The 18,577-nt window shown below is 29.6% G+C and overlaps 1 protein-coding gene across 1 annotated transcript in view; it reads left to right on the forward strand.

Moving 5' to 3' along the window:
* The window catches only part of LOC122269382 (uncharacterized), a 385,269-nt gene extending 370,206 nt beyond the window's left edge, over positions 1-15,063 (forward strand). The window contains exon 8 of the mRNA XM_071188215.2: positions 14,519-15,063. Within this exon, the coding sequence (XP_071044316.1) occupies positions 14,519-14,660 (142 nt within the window). The 3' untranslated portion in view covers positions 14,661-15,063. The remainder of the gene's footprint in view (positions 1-14,518) is intronic.
* The last annotated feature ends 3,514 nt before the right edge of the window (positions 15,064-18,577 follow it).

The raw sequence follows: 18,577 nt of genomic DNA on the forward strand, positions 1-18,577 counted from the left end.
ATAGCACAATTGTATTGGAACAGTTTTTTTTCAGAAAAAAATTAAAACAGAATCTAAATTACAGCACTCTCGCAAGTTCAGATTCGGTGACGGCCCTATACTTTACACGTATTGATAGATACTAACAAATAAAGTAAATATCTAGTTCAGTATCAGTTTATTTATATCAGTTTATTCGTGAAAATTGATTTAAGGAAGATAAAAATTATGTTTAGAATTTTCCTACTCCGTTTCAGCCCTTTCTGCAGTTGAATTTGTTCGAAGATAAAGGCCTCTCAGGTTGCTAAAAATTTAATTTTAATAGCATTGGTTTTCTGTTAAGGACACTAGTACCCCTAACGTTGAAAATGCTAAACATCTTATAAGTGTGGTAGGGGAGAGTGGGGTCAATTGTAACATTTTTACTTAACTATTTTTAACTAACAAAAAATCCAATATATTATTAGTATTAATTGACAGACGAGTAAAGTGGACTATCCTCTAATAGAAAAACAAAATAAATACCTTATTTTAAATGTTATTATATTAGTTATTAACAATTTTTGACAGTCGTGCACTTGTTACAATTGTCCCCACTTACGGGGTCAATTGTAACGGTTCATAAATTCAACTAAAACATAGTTAATTATATATGGGTCATTCTCACAAAAACAGTCATTTTCATGTCCCCAGTATATTTTATGTTTGTTTTGCAGCTTACGAAAAAAAAAATTCAGAGAAAGTGTCCTTCGGAATGCAAGCTAGCAAAAGAATAAAAATAAAATTATCAATTTTTACTTTTTATTTATTTTAGGTAATTAAAATATACCAATATGTCATTCCCTCACTTGTCCCCACTGCTGATTTAAAAAAAGAAAAAAATTGTTTCTGAAATAAAAAGTTTTTTTTTTACAAATTCGTGTTTTTTATTTCAGAATACTGAAATATAGAATTCAGAAAATCAATTTTATATTTAATTTCTGATAAAAATATTAACACAGCACTATTTTAAACTTTGTCCCCAGTGTTTCGCGTCATTCCCTCACAACAATGCTCTTATCACCTGCAATCTTCTTAGAATAAAAATATTTTAATAAGAACTTCAGAAGTTAACAACTGGCATCATAGAACAAAATTGCAGTATGCTTCCATCTTCAACTTAAAGAAGCTTTGCTGTGGAATAAATTTGAATGAATCAAACCAGGTAAAATTTTTTACATTTGTCATTCCCTCATGTCATTTTTTAGAGTAAAATAAAATACAACTTCATCGAGAAAGTGGATAATTATATGTTGCTTTCTTGTATGAATATAATTGTATGTGATTGACTTCAGAAATTAATTAGGCCTAATTGTTATTTTTAAATTTCATTGAATTCGTCATTCCCTCACTAGTGTATAAAGTGAGGGAATGACGCTGAAGTGAGGGAATGATTCAAGATGAGTATATTATCAAATTTTTTTTTGTTCAATCGTGCCAGCCAATTTTATTTCCCAAACCTGTAAAAACTATTAAATATATAAGACTAAATTTTAATAAATATTTGAAATACTTAGTATGTTATCATTTTCAAACTTTAGGTAGATGTAACCTAGATAAAAACATGTATTAAAATAAAATATCATTCCCTCACTATTAGTGTCATTCCCTCACTTTTTAAATAGTAAAAATAATTAATTTACTTATTAATTAATTTGAAAATTGAATTAAAAAATTAGTAAATTAATTTATTAAATTAATTAATTTATTTATTAAATTAATTAATTTATTTATTAAATTAATTAATTAATTAATTATTAATTATTATAAATTAATTAATTATAAATTAATTATTAAAAAAATTAATTAATTTAAATATTAAGTATAATTTATAGGATATATACTTTCTTTATAATGCCATTACATATTTCTATTAATATAAAAAGTTTCAGAGCTTTTTATTCACTTTACTTTTTTGGGATTTTATGAACTGAAAAATGACAGTTTTCGTGAGAATGACCCATATATTATCATAGTTGTGATACATTTTTTATTGCTCAAAATAGTAGTGATATTTTTGAAGTAAAAATAATAATGAGCAGTGACCTAAAGGGTTAAACTTTTAACTTTAAGGGGGTTAAAATTTTAATTTATGCTGTGCAAGGTGACAAATAAAATAATGCACATGCAACATAACATAAATGATATAGGAAACTATTGGTGGTTCTTAAAGAGTTAAGTAATGGTTTGCAAACATAAGAAATGGGACCTATGGGGTTAAACAATTGCAATTGAAATTACGAATTTTATTTTCAGCTGTTACAATCGTCCCTTTACTTATTGTTACAATCGTCCCCCCAAGACGCCATTTCAGTTTCATTTGTTAAAAACAATGCTAGTTAATTAATAAAACTAATCTTTTTTTTTGAAATGTTAATTAAGGTGTCCACTTACATATTCGGTTAATAATTTTTATTTGGTTAAACAAAATTACTTTGTTACAATATAATATTCTAATACCAAAAAAAGTACTTACATAGCATGAAAATATCTTTTGTGATGTAACTCTTTCAAAAGTACATAAAGATGGTTGTCAGCAAGGGCGTACATGTAGATTTATTAAATACACCTTGTGCGCCACCTAGGAACCAAATCTAGAACCCGACACTCGAAATGTTTGCTCTGTTACAATCGTACCCTGTTACAATTGACCCCACTCTCCCCTATAATATATTTTTTCGATGGCAATTTTTTTTAATAAATTCATGAAGACATTTGATCTTTTTTTTTATTTTTCATTATTCTTTTATGATTGTCTAAATGAATATCTATACGTCTTAAGAACTTCATTTAAATAATGGTTAAAAGCATTGAAACTAAAAGTCTGGTTATATTTCAATTAAGTTTTACAGTATTTCATGTTTTTTTTTCAATAATATACCTCTGATTACCACTGATAATTTTGAGCAAAAATAATTTTACATATTTTCATTACTTAATTTAATATATGTATAATTTTATGCCATTTAAATTTTAAATTTAATTCCTAGGCTCTGAATTTGTATACAAAAATACGTTGAAGTGTTTGAAAAAAAAAACATTTTAAAATCTGCATAACTATTTCTAATATATAAATACATATATAAATCAATTCAATATCAATATTTCAATATTCAATATTTCATATCCTTAAAATAACCGTTACTCAGAAGTTTTGCATTGTAACTACAGAAGCTAACATAAATCGTACAAAATACCTGATTTAATAAACTTTAAAATATTTCATAAATAGTTCGAAAATAAAATTTGACTGGCAATTATTTTACACTTGTATTAATGTAACTTTAACTTTCCTATTTTGTTAATACTATAAAAATATTTCGATTGATTCTATGTCTTTTGAAATAATTAATATTCGCTCTTATTTAATATTATCTCCTATTTAATACTATAATATAAGACCTTTCTTCAAATTCTAAAATTCGAAATTTAATTCGACTCAAATACATTCTAAAATTCTCATTTATATCACGCTTGTTAGCCTAATGTCTATGGCAATGAATATAAGAAATTGTCGAGTGTTAAAAGAAAAGAAATAAAACATCATTTTATAAAAGTTCCATTTAGAATGAATTTTCTTTTTCAAGTATAGAAGTCGAAGGTTAAATACTTTTGAAAGAAACTAAGTGCCGAGACTTTGACATACTTTGTTAACGCTTCAAAAAATAACGCTGACGCTAGTAGAAAAGAGGCACATTCAAGAAGCATCGAAAGTGCAAATTTCGAATCTTTTGAATATTCAAAAGGTAACGTTCATTTTCCTCTGCACCCCTTGCCATACCTCATCATTCCCTGCTCATTTCGGATCATTACATTCCACTGATGTTGACAAAAAACTGAAACAACGAAACAAACTGTTCAGTTAATGGATGTTTTAAAAGAAGGTTATAAGAACCTTTCTAAAATCTTTATTCATGGCAAACGATCCTGACGGATATAAATGGAACATAATAGAGTATTTAAAAACGGCATATCGTAATTTTTTTTCCAGATCCTTTGCCCTGGAATCAAAGGCAGTATTGATCAGGACGATATATCGTTAAATAATAGTTTTCATAGAATACGATTCTGATGAATATAAATGGAAACTATCAGAGTATTTAAAAACAGCATATTGATATTTTTTCAGATTCTCTGCATTTGATTCAAATGTAGTATTGATCAAGACGATATATCGTAAGACGTACTTTTCAAAGCAAACGATATTGGTGGATATAAATGGAATTTAATACTGTATTTAAAAACAACATGTAAATTTTACAGATCGGCATCGGAATCAACGATATATCAGACCGATGTATCGTTGAATAATGTATTTTATAACAAACAATCCTGATAGATATAAATGGAACCTAAAAGAAAATATTTAAAAACAAAATATTGTAGTTTTTTTAAAAGTTCCTTTGCCTTTGTATCAAATGTTGGATCAGGACGATATAGCGTGAAATATGACTATTTTGACTATTGTGACAACGATATTGAAAAAACTTTTCCCCGTCGTAAAGTTAATACGCTAAATAATGAACACACGGTAGTTTCTAGATAGAAATAACGAACACAAATAATAACGAAAACAATTATTATATCTAGATTACGATAGTATCGTAGTCATTGTCAAAAATGTTAAATATCGAATACGTTAATATCAAATGCATTTTCGATAACGGTAGTTTATTGAACATTGTAATCAAGTATTGATAAATTTCACTTTGATAACGACAATATTGACAATTGTAAAATTGTCAATTTTAAAATACTTATAGTTTTACACAATCTTTCAGTTTGATGTATACGTTTGCCTATTATATTAAGCACAAAAAAGAGCTTATTGCTTATATGACAAAATCACAGTATTGCGCGAATTTGCATATGAATTTAAAGATATAAAGTGCTTAATAAGCAGTAAAAAATAGAGAAAAGGAAATAAATAAATAGATAAAAAAATAAAGAAATAAAATAACGGAATCACAGGCTACATGTTTACATTCTAGTTCACACAAACCGGTTATTAACCAACGAAAAAGCTCCGTAGGTAAAAGGTCTTTAAAATTATTAACAATTCAATTTTTTCAACAATATAGTGAATTCTAAACAATTCACTATACTGCTGAAAAAGATTATTTGGACTTTAAAGCAGAAAAATAGCTTGAAAATTTAAAAATGTATTAAAACTTTCAATAAATGATCAGTTTAACGAGATTTCTTCATCTCCATGAAAATTTTCAATGGTATTTTTCGAAGCTATTTCGCCGAAGAATATAAAAAAAAATAATAAAATAAGTGATATCATAAATTACACTTAAAATCTAGTTACATTTGATGGAAAATTGTAATTTCAAACCATTTATTATATATCGTGCCGTAGACTTAACGGCTAGAGTAAAAAATGAATTACCTTCTTAGTATACGCTCCAAGCAAAAATTTCTTTAAAGTAACGAAACGACTATCTCACCACTTCTTCGACGGAAAGAATTTCGTCAAAATTAAAGAAATATTTCGTCATTCCATTTTAAAAAAGTTTCCAGCGCCTAAAGTATTAAACTTTTTTAATTATCACTTTACAGTGAGCACCATGTAGGTAGATCAATGTCACCCAAACAGCACGAGGACATATGTAACAGAGAGATAAAAAAGAAAAACATCCATGCTCATGGCGAGATTCGAACCTGGCTTCTCCTTACTCACCCTGCTGAGGCCGATCGACTTGCTTCATTTTTTTTTAATGTATAGTTTCATCATTTTAGTCAAAAAAAATCTTCCATACTACGATGTGACTTCGAATTGAAGAAACATTTTCGTCATATATTTGAGAGTGTGCATTTCGTCACAAATCACGTGCTGAATTCTTGGCGAAATAATTCACGAAATTAACGCTGAAGTTGAAGGATTGCAGAATAGTCAAAAGTAAGAGTTTTATCTCTGAGAGTGTGAGCTTTTAATGTATTAAAAAGTAAAATATTTAATTCTTAAATATTTAAAATTTAAATTAATATTAAATATTTAAAGTTTTAATTATTTAAAAAAGAAATTGAACTTTTTTTTAAATCGTCAATTAGGCTGGATTTTTCCAATTCGATGAAAATTGAATGATTAAATTGAATGATCTCAAATGAATAATCCAAGGAATAATTCGCAGTTTTTGCAAATCTTTAAGAGCCTTTAAGATATTTCAACATTCGGGCATATATGGGCAGATCTCTAAAACCTTTAACTTTTGATTAAAAAAAAATAGTAATAAATAATAGGCCCACTATTTTTACACCTCCAAAATTGTTTGAAAATGTATAAAATATCAGAAAATAATCGTGAACATCGAAAATTTTGATGCCCTTATAAGTATAAACAAAAAATTAAAATTTTTGAACTAATTTTTCTAGGTTTATATACATTTCATTGAAAATCATAAAAACGACAAAAATTTCATTTATTTAATAAACATATAAGCTAATTGAAATTTTTTTTTATTGAGCAATTTTTTCTTTTTAATAATTTCATCCATATTTGCCCTTTATTTTTCATCAGAAATTATTAGTATCTTAAAAGAATTGAAAAATTTTAATATTAAGTTAAATTGTTATAAAATGTATGAAAAGGCTTACTTTAATTATTTTCAGTCAAATAATATCTTCAATTAGTAAAACATAGGGAAAAAACTGAGCTCTGATATGTTGAATTCAATTAATTAATCCTGACGTTACGGTCTGGACAACCTAGAGAATAGATCGAAAACTTTACTCAGATGCAACGCAATGCGATGCACACAACACAGAAAATAAATTAGGCAATGACAAACGTGTGATCAAGATTTTGATTGATTTTAACATTTACTTTTTGGATCTGCGTCTGATTGCGGTCTTGACATCGTAACTGTAACCTCACCGAATGACAGTTTGTGATTATAAACTTAGAAAAATTAGTTCAAAAATTTTAATTTCTTGTTTATACTTATAAGGGCATCAAAATTTTCGATGTTCACGATTATTTTCTGATATTTTATACATTTTCAAACAATTCTAGAGGTGTAAAAATAGTGTGCCTATTATTTTTTATTATTTTTTTTATTATCAAAAGTTAAAAGGTTTTAGAGATCTGCCAATATATATATTTTTTTTAATTAACGAATTTAATATAACAAACGTTTTTCATCTTGACAAAACTGTGGATTTTCTTCAAATGAACGTTCTGTGCAAATTCTACAATTAGTATATATGACGCTGATTTAAGATATGATGAACTAGACCCAATATTCATGAATACCTGTTACAAACTTACAACAGTTTTATAAGAAGTGTATTAGTCGCTAAAAAAGTAGTTACTTCATGTCATGACCGAGCTTTTGAAAAAAGACTTTATAATCAATGAATACTCGTGAAATTTTTATATTAATATCAACATAAATTAAGCAAAATATTGAAAAGAAAGGTAAAAAATGCTTTTTTTTTACTTTACCAAAACTTGCTTTTATTCATTTTGACATTTTCCTTTTTTTTGTTGCTAAAGCTGTTTTGTTTGCTTTTATTCATTTTGTAGGCAAAAGATGGACAAAACTAACAGTCATGAATATCTGTTATAAACTTTCAACAGCTATTGATATTTATTTATAAGCAATTTAACCGTAGTTTGAAGGCAAATATTCTCTTTGTAGAATCTGTCTCCTCCTTAAATTTAGTTGTTCAAATGGCTTTCTAACAGTTGGTTTATCAATATTCCAATTTCCACTTCCTCCAATTCTTTCAATACTGATAAGGGCATTTTTTGCGGATGGGAAAAAAAAGAGAATCTTACAGAGTACGAAAAAGAAGTTTTTAAAGGAAATATCGATAATTGATATACTGAGCATACGCCATTTTTCAGCAAAATCAAAAACTTTTCTTATTCTCTCAAATTCTTAATTTAGTTATTATTGTTCACGCTTCCTTCAAATCCTCAACATATCAAATTTCAGTATTATTAAAAAGTAACATTTTTGGTTTTGTCATGGAAAATTGAAATTCAAAGTAATTCATACAATTTTATTCAACTTTTATGAATTATTTAGTCTTTAGAAGAAACTTTATAAGTTGTTTTTTAAAGGAATTTAAACTACTAGTGGAGTCTCTATTTTTTAATGCAGCATTTTTATTAAATATTTTTTTTAAGGAAACTATGACATAATTTTTTTTTACATTTGCTATTATTCATTTATGAACTGAATTCACTGTTTTATAATTATCTTTCACGGTTAGAAATTTCTCTGAAAAAAATGGTTAAATGATAATTATATTTAATTGTTTTTTTGCCATATTCAACCAAAAGCAGTCCAATTACCATAAAAAAGATGTTATTCAAACGATTGACTGTGAGAAAATTTTTTTATTTTTTTATTACGAGGGTTCAAATTTCAGCGTTCACACTGCTTCCATTCCTGCAACAAGTGAAGATTTTTCAGTATCCTGCTGTCCCCAATTAGTGACATTGGATTATTAGAAAAGTAAACTCTCATTCATACATAGATGGCAGTACCACAGAGATTCTTAAAACAAAATAGTCTTGCATTTCCTAAGTCTGACGAAAGATGGTACCACCAGAAAAGCTAATTAAGCCACATACCACGCTAAAATACAACTCTAACACAACTTAACTCCAATGTCCATTACCTAACGAAGAGCTTATCATATCCTAACTCTTATGTCTAGTTAAATTTTATTCTTACAGCTTTTTGACCAAGTTGTTAACAGGTTCAAAACTGTAAAGGTAAGAAATGTTCTTAACCGTAATTTTACGGTTAATTGGATGGACAGACTGCTGACGGTTATTTTACCGTAATTTAGGAAAGAAAATTTAACAGTGTATTCAGTCGTAGGATTAATCTCTTTTTTTAAATCAAATCAAAATGTCACTTCTTTAATAATTTTCAAAAATTAATCTTAACTATTTTTCTTTAAATATTACTTTTAAATTTTGTGTTTTAAAAAATTTTAAATCTTAGTACTTATTCTATTTTTTACTGGAAAATTCTTCGAAATATTTTTCAGTAAAGCATGGCACAATTAGTTCAATTTTTCAGAGACTTGTTTGATAGTATCTTAATAAGTAATTAATAATCTTATTCATTACAAAGATCATTCTCCATTCGAAATCAAATTCAAACTGATTTTAATTTAAACTTCTTTTAAATGAATAATCCTAAGAAACTGACAAAGAAGCGTAAAATTATACTTGATAATATGAAATTTTCATTTGCTTCAAAAGGATTGGCATGTTTCGATTGCTCCAAAATTGGCGCCTATTCTCATGTCTCGCAAGACATGAATAAGGAAAACGAAAGAGATTTATAACAGAAAATATAAAATTGCTAATAAAAAAATAGAAAATGAGTAAAGGTGAAAAATATAACTCAAAAAATCCTGGGAGCCAAGAGTAAAAATGTTTTCCTTGCTCATTATATTTTGCCTTCTTCACTGTTTATTACCTTTATTTTTCATCTTTTGCGACTTTGCGCTTTCTGTTTTAAAACTGTTTTGTTTTTATGACAAATTTCTTTAATTTTTCAGACAAATTTCTTTAATTTTTTAGACAAATTTCCTTAATTTTTCAGACAAATTTCTTTAATTTTACAGACAAATTTCTTTAATTTTTCAGACAAATTTCTTTAATTTTTCAGACAAATTTCTTTAATTTTCTGAGAATTTAAAATTTTAGTACAGTTTTCATTTCTTGACCTAGCATTTTAAAAAATATATTTTTTAGCAAACTATTATTCAATAATTAAATTGCTCATGAAATTAGATAATTAGTAAATTAAAAGACTTGTTAGATGTTATTAAAATAACTTATTGACATTCTTATTTATTCCAAGATCAGAACTTCTTTTATAAAACTCTTTGTTTTATTTTATTTTTATTTTTGAAATTTTGTTTCATTAAAGCATTTAAAACTCAAGATTCGTTTCGATTCCTAACGTAGCATTCTTCGAATTATTTTTAGGAAAGCTATTTTTCAATATAGTAAATTGTTTTAAAACTTGTTAGAATTACCTTAATAACTGAGTAATAATCTTATTCATTTCAAATATTAATCTCTTTCCTGACTCAAATCAAAACTTCCTCATATTTTTTTAATCATTTTTCAGTTATTTTCAGCTTTAAAGAATTTAAAATCTTAGAGTAGTCATTTTTTTTAATGTAACATTCAGTGAAACAGTTTTAGAAAAATATTACTCAATAAATTAAATTATTCAAAGACTTGCTAGATATTATCTTGATAACTGATTGATAATTTTATTTGTTTTAATGGGTAATCCTTTCTCTAAATAAAACCGGAACTTCTTTTGTAAATTTTTTATTATTTCTCAGTTATTTTAGAAATTTTGTTCTTTAAAAAATTTAAAATCTTAGAGGGGTTTTTATATTTTAATTTAACATTCCGTGAAATCTATTTATAAAACTATGACACCATAAATTAAATTATTGAAGACTTGTTATACATTATCCTAATAACTGATAAATAATCTTATTCATCTAAGATAGTAATCTCTTTTCTGAATCAAGTCGGAACTTCTTTTATAGAAAATTCTCCCGCTTCTTAATCTTTCCATAAAATGAAAGAAGAAAAGAAAAAGAAATCTGTTCTTCTTAAATAAATAAATGACAGAAACTAATTAAAGAGCGCTTTCTTTTGAATTTCCTTTCCATTGCTTTTTCTATTTCATTTTACTTTTTTTCATATGTTAAAAGCAGAAAAGAACTTTCCGAGGTTGATGAAATAATTTTTCGAAACTTTATCACACTTCTTCTAATAATTACTTTGGTAATAAATAGCTCAGAATATTTTCAATGAAATAAGAAATAAAATATCATGTCATCGTTATTTTTTCATTAACAGTCAGTGTGGTTTTAAATGGTTCTGAAAAACAAAGTCGAAATTTTCTGGAATTTCGGAGCAAAATGTACAATTATGTTTTGTAGCAGTTACATTTCATTTTTTTCTTCTTCTTTTTGTTTTTTTTTCAATTACATACAGAACTTATTTTAAACAATATCACGCATTAATAGAAAAGTCATCTTATTAATTAAAAGAAAACACGTTCCGTCGCAATCAATTATACAAGATTTTTTTTTTCATATCTACAATGTTTACAAATTGATCGGAATTTTGCGAGTTTTCGTTGTTTTTCGTAATATGTAGATAATTGTTTGTTTCAAAATAACCTTAGAATTTCGATTTTTTAATTTTTTTTTCAAGAAAGAAAAAAAAAGCCTTTTACTTCTACAATAACAGATTCAAACAAGTTTATAAGATGTATTCAGACAACTTTTGCAATTTCAAAATAATTCCATAATCCCATAATCTGTTCATATTTTTCCTTATAAAGAATTTTAATCGTCACTTTTGTATGCTGTATGTACTATTCCTTTTATAATAACCTTAGAACATATTTATATTCAACCTTTTTTGTTTATTTATTTCCGCTTTTAAAGATTCAAATAGAATTAAGTCATTAATTTGGACAACTTCCGCAAGTTTAAAACAATTCCATTTTTTAAAATACACTGGTGGGCAAAACTTAAGCAACAAGTGCGTTTTCTGTCATAACTCTACAAGAAATCATCCGATTGACATGAAATTTGAATATGATGTGCATTATTTTGTACTTGAACGATGGTAAAAGAATAATAGCGCAGAAATAAATATAAAGCTTAGAGTAGGGTATGAACAAAAAAAGGTTTTATTTGACATATAGTGGCGTTACACATGATTGCCTGAAGAAGCGTAAGTACAACTGGCAGATGTTCCCTAGTATAGGATATGCCCTCCCCTTACTGTAATTGTTGATTGGCATCGTCTCTCCATGCTAAGCACCAGATTATCCAGGAGTTCTTGGGGTAAGCGTCTCCATTACTCCTTTAACGCATCTTTCAGCTGATGGGTGTTACCAGGAGGATACTGTCGTGTTGCAAGACGTCTCCCTAATGCATCCCACACATGCTCTATGGGATTTCGATCTGGAGGGTAAGCTGGCCAATCCATTCGTGTGATATCTTCCCTTTCCAGTAGCTCTTGAACATTAGCAATACGGTGTGTCCGGGCATTGTCATCCATAAAAATGAAGCCTGGTCCAATGGCCCCTCGGACCAGACGCACATGGGGTAGGATTACCTCATGGCAGTAGCGGTCTCCAGTTACAGAACCTCGGTCGAAGATCTGAAGCTCGGTCCGCCCGTTCAACATAATGCCACCCCAGACGACAACTCCAGGACCACAGTAACGATCTCTTTCCGCGATGTTATTGGGATGAAATCGAGCTCCAACCTCTCTCCAGATCAACTGACGTTGAGAACCGCTTGTAGCACTAAAACGACTCCCATCTGTGAAGAGGACGCGACTCCATTGATGAGGTGTCCAGGTTTCGCGTTCTCTGCACCACTCTAAACGGTGCCACCGATGGCTAACTTTTAAAGGTATGCAGCGTTCAGGACGTCTAGCAAATAAGCCACCTTTGTGGAGGCGTATGGCCACTGTAAATCTTGATACTTGTCGTCCTGTGGCTGTGCACAGTTGCTGAGATATGGCACTCGCTGACTGAAACCGGTTTCTTTTCGCTTGGAGGACAATGTAACGGTCATCTATTGTTGTTGTTTTCCTTGGACGGCCACCACCAACCTTCCGAACAGCTGTACCAGTAGTTTTAAAGGTATTCCAAGCACGAGAAACAACACTTTTGTTGATCCCGAACTCTTCGGCGACACTGGTCACTACGCCCCTCCTCAAGCTTCCCAATCATTCTTCCTCGAGTAAAGTCGTCTAAATGATTTCTTGAAGACATGTTTCACAAAACAAATGACTTGCACTTGCAGCGAATGTCTTTAACTACGGTGCTCTTCATCCTTTTATCACAGCTTTGACCTACGCGCGCCGACCCACAAGGTTTACGTACACTTACATCACCTACGACGTTTTATTTCTAAAATTTGCATACAAATAATCTTTCTATTGAATTACGTGCATATTATTCTGCAATTTCATGGCTATTTTATACTTTGTTGGGGAGCTGTGGCCAAAAAACCACTCGTTGCTTAAGTTTTGCACACCAGTGTATGCACACTTAATTCTTGACTGAAATTGCTTTCTCATTGGGAATATTCATAACAAAGTTAAAAATGAATTTATACTTAATACTTTGTCTCAAGCTAAACATGATATATGAAAATAGCAAAATTTAAATTTGTTCAATTTAAATTCTATTCGGTTTTTCATCAATAACAACAGATGAAATAATTACTCCCCTACTCATCTACAATCGTCCAATTACATGCCGACAATAGCCCTGTGTCATGGGGAAAGTATGGGTTTTTTTATTAAAAAAAGGATAATTATAGTCTTTCTATAGACAAAACTCCTCTCGCCATTCGCCTGGAGTAGTGACGAAGACTATGGTTACTAGGTTTAACTATTTCAAGTAGGGGTATTGGGTCAATGTCTAAGGCAGGTCTTACCCCGGGTCGGTGAGAGAAAGAAAATAGTTGAGACAGTAACTCTCCTCTTTGAAATGCGTCATTACTTGTTTCCGTAACAGTAGACGGCCTTAGATTGAGTCTAAGGCAGGTCTTGACCCGGGTTGGTGAGAGAAGGAAAGTAGGTGAAACAGTAACTCTCCTCTTTGAAATGCGCCATTACTTGTTTCCATAACAGTAGACGTCCTTAGACTTTGTGGCGATGAGAGTTATTTCTATGAATGAACTATGAAAAAATATGCAACTAAACTTGCTTATGTATCATTCAAAATTGTGACAAGTGTTTAAATTTCATTTAAAAAAAATTTTTTTTTGAGTCGTGGTGGCTTAGGGGATGGAGCGTTAGCCTTCCAATGAGGTGAACCGGGTTCGAATCGCAGCGATGGCTGGTGGATACGAATTCAGCCTCCGGCTTGCACCGACCACAGTGCTCATGTGAAATATCCTCAGTGGTAGACAGTTCATGGTTAGAGTCCCCTTGCCGTCAGGCAAACAGTAGGAGGTAACTTCCGTCAGGCTAACTTCCTCTCCATGTAATGCAAATGCGGGTTACTTCCCTGAAAGTGTCCTCCACGAAAGTAAATTTATTCCAATGCTTGATCCAGGAGTTCCCTTGCCTTCTGGATTGGGTTCAAAATTAGGGGGCTACGGAGTCAAACCTTAGTAGTCGTAAACCCAAAAAATTTGGTTGGCTGTTCAACTATGGTTATAAAATAAAATAAGATTTTAATTTTAAAGAAATACTGTATGTGTTTACATTTCGAGTAAGCTTATTTTACAAAGTTATAAAACTGTCCATCCACACTACTATCCATCACCTTTATGAATTTTTACATTGATTCGTCATATGGGTACATCACAATAGGGCCATATATAGGGAATTTTTTTAATGAGCATCCTGTACTTTGCATTGTTTTAATATTTAAAATCTACCATTTAATGCGTGAAGAATTTTACATTCTGTGTAATGTTTTTGTCTAATAATTTTCTTTTTTCTTCCTTTCAGCTCTGCTGAGAAGCATGAATTCTTTACTAATTTTTCTATGGACATTGGTAATTATTTCCCTGTCTTCTACAACAAGACTATAACTTTATTAATTATTCTGCTGGTGAAAGATTACATTTGGATGACAATAGCAGCGAAATAACGTGAAAATAATTCTTGTTTTGGGTAGAAAACTATTCAATATTTATGTAAAGAAAATACTAAACGAACCAGAAATCGAAGTTGCAAGAAAACTTCCATTTAAGAGTCCCAGAACAGAAGAACGGCTTATGAACTTATAAACCGTTAAAATTGGCAAAATTCAACTCGCCAATGGAGATGAAAAATAACTGCTATATAAGTATACATTTATACTAAATATAGCCATAGATATATTGTTGCGGAAACAACCTAAATACCATTTGTTCCAGTTTAAAAATTTACGCCAATGAACATTGAAGCCTTCCCATATGATGGCAAATTTTGATATTCTTAAATTTCAACAACACATGTATTCGGCGTTGGTGGCGTCCACATAATGTATAGCTATTAAACTTTTTTCTTGTGAATACACAAATCTGTTAATTAGGTATGGTGCGAATTACAAGATGATATTTTTATCAATGACTGATGCTATTATTTCTAATAATATCCAAAAACAAAGTATTATTTTTTTGGTTTTATATAGTTTTTTTATTGCATAAAAATGTGCACAATGAAAGAAAACTACAACTTTCATGTAGAAAAGTGTTACCCTGATATATGACAATAATATTTATATAAATGAGAGCTTCATTGTAAAGGTTGTTTGATAAATCAATCCTAAAATCATTATGTGTATATATATATACACCGAAGAGCCATTACATTATGACCACCCTCCATCTATAACAATGGACATGCCCAGGTTTTCATGGTTTCTCGCCCAGGAACAATGTTTTCATGGGGCAAATTAGGATCCATAATCCTCATAGAACAATCCCTGATGTCTGTAATCTACTTGAACATAGTTGCAGACTAGGTTCACCTATTCATAGCAACAGTTTCACTTGCGGGGGATGGTGTTCACCTACAGGATAAAGCACCCTGTCATAAAGGTCAAATCGTCGAGGAACATTCCATTGACTTTCAAGTCATGTATTGGCCCCAAACTCCCCTGACCTTAATCCAATAGAGCATTTGTGGTCCCACTTGGAAAACCAAATTCGTGGTGCCACGCTACCCCCTCGCAATGTGAGGGAATTGCAGGACCAGTTGGTGAGAGCTTGGTACCAGATTCCTCAGACTACTGGTGGAATCATTGCCGCAGCGGGTGCTAGCAATTTTGAGGGCTAAAGGTGGTGCTACATGTTATTAGCAGGGTGGTCATAATGTAATGGCTCTTCGGTGTATATATATATATATATATATATATATATATATATATATATATATATATATATATATATATATATATATATATATATATATATATATATATATATATATATATATATATATATATATATATATATATATATATATTTATGTATGTATATAAGGTGGGGTGGTAACCGGATGCTGAGGCTAGAGGGCCTTTTGCTGCTTAACTGAATGGAAATAGAAACTGTCGGATTTTAACCAAGATATTCATTGTTTACTGCATACAATATATCATTCTCGAAAAGTCATTTATTAATATATTTTTAAAAAAGGTTTTTTGTCTAGGAAAAACCAAGCCACCCGGTTTTACCCCATCAGCGGAGAAAAACTGTCAACACATGTTAACTCTATGGGAAATTTAGAGGTAGTAGAATTTCAGTGGAAAATTATCAGACATTTTCATTTTATGCAATAATTTAAGAAAAACATGAATGTAATTTACATGTCATGCAGTCAAAGCCGTACCCAATGGAGGGGAGGAAAAAGAGAGGGGCTATTATTGTCTCAAGACCCGGGACGACCAAAACTCTTTATAAAAGATATAGTGTTTATTAATGTTTCTTCAGAAGGAAATGGCAGAGAATCTCTTTAAATCTATATAAAAACTACAATTTTGTATAAAGGGTCTGCAAACTTTCTTCAAAATGTGAAAGTAGGGCATTTTGCGCATTTTAGATAAATCCAGCAATAAATTTTATCCTGAAAACAATAAAACATTTGTTCAGATTCGGAGGAAATTAACTTCTTCCTCCGCTGCACTGCAGCTTTTTGTGGGCCCAGTATAGACACATATCAAGAGGGGAGAGTGTTGGACCGGGAAGTACTCGGTTTTATCCGACGAACAAAGGTTTATGAAGCGAAACAGAACAGTGCTATTTATCGGGCTAAATCTATATTGTTTGCTTGGCTATGAATCTTTAGTAAACGCATAATAAGCTGGATTATACATACTTTTTATGATTGTAGTGATTAATTAATAGGGACAGTTTAAGAACCAGACGACATCAGAGAGTAGAAACAAACTTATCTACACAGACACCGTGAATTAATTAAAGCAACGCAAACAACACACTAATATTTGAGATCCTTCTACCTGAATAGTAAAGTGTGGTTCGGAGACTATCAGCTAGGAAACATAACTAATTTATTCAAAATCGAGGTATCCGGTTTAACCCCACTACAATATATATATATATATATATATATATATATATATATATATATATATATAGGGTGTTCCGTAAAATCTACACATGGAGATATTTAGAATCCTTAACAAAAAATGAAAAGCAAGCACGCTGGGATTCGAAGATTAATATTTAAGGAAGAAAACGTACGTTATTGAAGTCTGATAAATCTCTGCATAGCAGCAAAGACAGAGGAAACGTGTGTATTAGAAAATTGAAATTAGAAGGTGTTATTTGTCAAATTTCGACAGCGTTCTAGTTTTTTCCCTAACTTAAACATTAATTTGTGATCCCTAATGTACATATTTTTGATTGCATTTTTGATAGAGACTCTGGAAATACATTTTAAGGTCAGTCTTTACGGAACACCCTATGTATATATAGCACAATTTATTTTATAAAGTAAGAATTTAATTTTTTTTTTGCTTTCATAAAAATATGTATAACAAGAAAACTGTTGTTATCTTACGTCATACGAATTCGGGACGTCGGGAATAACGATGCAGAATCCATCGTTGAGATTTCTGGTGTACGTCAGACAACTTTAATGTGTTGTTTTAAGTTATTTAAATTATCTTTTTCTGATGAATTTTTGAATAAATAAATTGAATTTTTAGTATACATTTGAGAAATGATTATTCTACCATGAGAAGGATTATCGAAGGTGTATATAAGACTGTAAGGTGATGTAACTTTTTCAGAGTTATCATTTTTATTGGAATATTTCTATTGTCATAAGTTTTATTTTATTTAAGTATGATTATATTATCTTATAGAATATTTAAACTGTGTTTACATTAATATTTATAGATATTTAGAACTTAATATCAATTATGCAGACATATTGATTTGTATTATGTAATTGTTTCGCGTAATGAGTGGTTATGCACTTTATACAATATTTCAAGAAATCATTTTTTGCTAAGTCCTTAATTCTTTGACTATGTAAATGTCTAAGATTTGAATTTTATTGACTATTAACGTTTGGAATTTTCTTGCCGTAGTTAAAAGTTTAAGCGTGCTTATCTCAATCCCTGATATTCATATTAGATAACAATTAAGCCAAATTAATTTAAATTTAGCTTAATCCTACATTAAATCAGTTTGCGTTTATGTAATTGATTACTGCACTAAATAAATCAAAACATATATTTTACGGCATTTATTTACAATTATGTTTAAAAAAAGTTTCTTTTTTTAAATCCAAACCTTAATAAATGTAATTTAAGAGTAATTATAACGTTTTCTAGCTTAATTGCAATAACCATTGCGACTGTTTTCAAGGTGGATCAAGAATAATTAAATGAGTATGGGTTGACTTTTGTGAGCCATAAAGACTAATTTGCGTAATATTTAAGCTAAAGATAAATAAATATATCTTACAAAATATTTGTAAAATAGATACATATTAATTACTCTTGACATAAATGTTTTATTTTAGTTTAAAAAAGGATTTGTAAATCTCAGATTC

Source organism: Parasteatoda tepidariorum, chromosome 12 (assembly GCF_982258835.1).
Source record: "Parasteatoda tepidariorum strain Cologne lab strain chromosome 12, Ptep-v5.0, whole genome shotgun sequence".
Classification (NCBI taxonomy): Eukaryota; Metazoa; Arthropoda; class Arachnida; order Araneae; family Theridiidae; genus Parasteatoda; species Parasteatoda tepidariorum.